We start from the raw sequence: 2420 nt of genomic DNA on the forward strand, positions 1-2420 counted from the left end.
GCTTTAAAAGGATTTGATGTCCCATAAAATGTGGCCCCATAAATTCAGGTTCAGAGGCTTCCTTTACCTTTCCTTTCCCAAACATAAACCAATACATCAATCAGCGATAAATCAATCACCAATAAATCAATCAGTTCCCAATAAATCAACCAGTGATCAATAAATCAATCACTCCCCAATAATTCAATCAGCGATCAATAAATCAATCAGTGATCAATAAATCAATCAGCGATCAATAAATCAGTCCCCAATAAATCAATCAGTCCCCAATAAATCAATCAATCAATCAATCAGCGATCAGTAAATCAATCAGTCCCCAATAAATCAATCACTCCCCAATCAATCAATCAATCAGTGATCAATCAGCCACCCCAGCCGTACCGGACAGGCTGAAGCCGGACTGGTGCAGGTTCCCAATCAATCAGTCCCCAATCAATCAATCAGTCCCGAATAAATCAATCAATCACCAATCAATCAATCAATCAATCAGTCCCCAATCAATCAATCAGTCCCCAATCAATCAATCACCAATCAATCAATCAATCAATCAATCAGTGATCAATAAATCGCCCCCAGCCGTACCGGACAGGCTGAAGCCGGACTGGTGCAGGTTCCCAATCAATCACTCCCCAATCAATCAATCAATCAATCAATCACTCAGTGATCAATAAATCCCCCCCGCTGTACCGGACAGGCTGAAGCCGGACTGGTGCAGGTTCCCAATCAATCACCAATCAATCAATCACCAATCAATCAATCAATCAATCACTCAGTGATCAATAAATCGCCCCCAGCCATACCGGACAGGCTGAAGCCGGACTGGTGCAGATTCCCAATCAATCAGTGATCAATCAATCAATCACTCGGTGATCAATAAATCAATCAGCAATCAATCAATCAATCAATCAGCAATCAATCAATCAATCAATCAGTGATCAATCAATCAATCAATCAATCACCAATGAATCAATCAATCAATCAGTGATCAATAAATCCCCCCCGCTGTACCGGACAGGCTGAAGCCGGACTGGTGCAGGTTCCCAATCAATCAGTGATCAATCAATCAATCAATCAATCACCAATCAATCTATCAATCAATCAATCAGTGATCAATCCCCCCAGCCGTACCGGACAGGCTGAAGCCGGACTGGTGCAGGTTCCCAATCAATCAATCAATCAATCACCAATCAATCAATCAGCAATCAATCAATCAATCAGGGATCAATCCCCCCCGCCGTACCGGACAGGCTGAAGCCGGACTGGTGCAGGTTCCAAATCAATCAATCAATCAATCAGTGATCAATCAATCAATCAATCACCAATCAGTGATCAATAAATCCCCCAGCCGTACCGGACAGGCTGAAGCCGGACTGGTGCAGGTTCCGGACGGGCGGCGCCTGCTGCTTGGCCGGGGAGGTTTTGGCGGACGACGCCGGCGTCACCGTCTTGGGCGTCACCGACACCTCGCACACGGGGCCATCGTAGAGACCGCGGGGAACGCCCCGCAGCTCGGCCAGCTGCCACGGGAGAGAGGGGAAAACCGGGTCAAAATGGGGGCAAAATGGGGTTCAAACGTGGGCAAAATATGGGCAAAATGTGGGCAAAATGGGGTTAAAGATTTGGGGAAAATATGGGCAAAATACGGGCAAAGTGCGGTAAAAACATGGGCAAAATGGGGTTAAAACATGGGCAAAATATGGGCAAAATGGGGTTAAAATATGGCCAAAATACAGGCAAAATGGGGTTGAAACATGGCCAAAACATGGCCAAAATGGGGTTAAAACATGGCCAAAATACAGGAAAAATGGGGTTAAAGCATGGACAAAATACGGGAAAAGTAGGGTTAAAACAAGGACAAAATACGGGCAAAGTATGGGCAAAATGGGGTTAAAACATGGCCAAAATACAGGCAAAATGGGGTTAAAATGTGGACAAAACACAGGCAAAATGGAGTTAAAACATGGACAAAACATGAGCAAAGTGGGGTTAAAATGTGGCCAAAATATGGTGAAAATACGGGCAAAATGGGGTTAAAACATGACCAAAATACGGGCGAAATGGAGTTAAAACATGGACAAAAATGGTGAAAATACAGGCAAAATGGGGTTAAAACGTGGACAAAATATGGGCAAAGTGGGGTTAAAACATGGCCAAAACATGGTGAAAATAGGGGCAAAATGAGGTTATGACATGGCCAAAACACCACAGGTAAAACAGAGCAAGGGGTGGGAGGATTGTGAGCAGCAGCACCAGCACAGCTCTGGAATTATCCACGAGAGGGCAACACTTCAAACAGTAAATAATTCTTCCTCAGAAATTATTTCACCTATAAATAAACGCCTAAAAATCTCTTTCACTTATAAATAAATTCCTAAAATTCTCTTTCATCTATAAATAAACACCTAAAATTCTCTTTCATC

The 2420-nt window shown here is 43.5% G+C and overlaps 1 protein-coding gene across 1 annotated transcript in view; it reads right to left on the reverse strand.

Moving 5' to 3' along the window:
• Positions 1-1322: 1322 nt before the first annotated feature.
• The window catches only part of LOC130586989 (dihydropyrimidinase-related protein 2), a gene marked incomplete at its 5' end in the record, with an annotated part of 15175 nt that continues 14077 nt past the window's right edge, over positions 1323-2420 (reverse strand). The window contains one exon of the mRNA XM_057387935.1: positions 1323-1517. Coding sequence (XP_057243918.1) covers positions 1323-1517 — 195 coding nt within the window. The remainder of the gene's footprint in view (positions 1518-2420) is intronic.

The sequence above is a fragment of the Malurus melanocephalus genome, unplaced genomic scaffold (genome assembly GCF_030028575.1).
Source record: "Malurus melanocephalus ecotype Western Australia unplaced genomic scaffold, MMel_1.1 scaffold_1443, whole genome shotgun sequence".
Taxonomy (NCBI): domain Eukaryota; kingdom Metazoa; phylum Chordata; class Aves; order Passeriformes; family Maluridae; genus Malurus; species Malurus melanocephalus.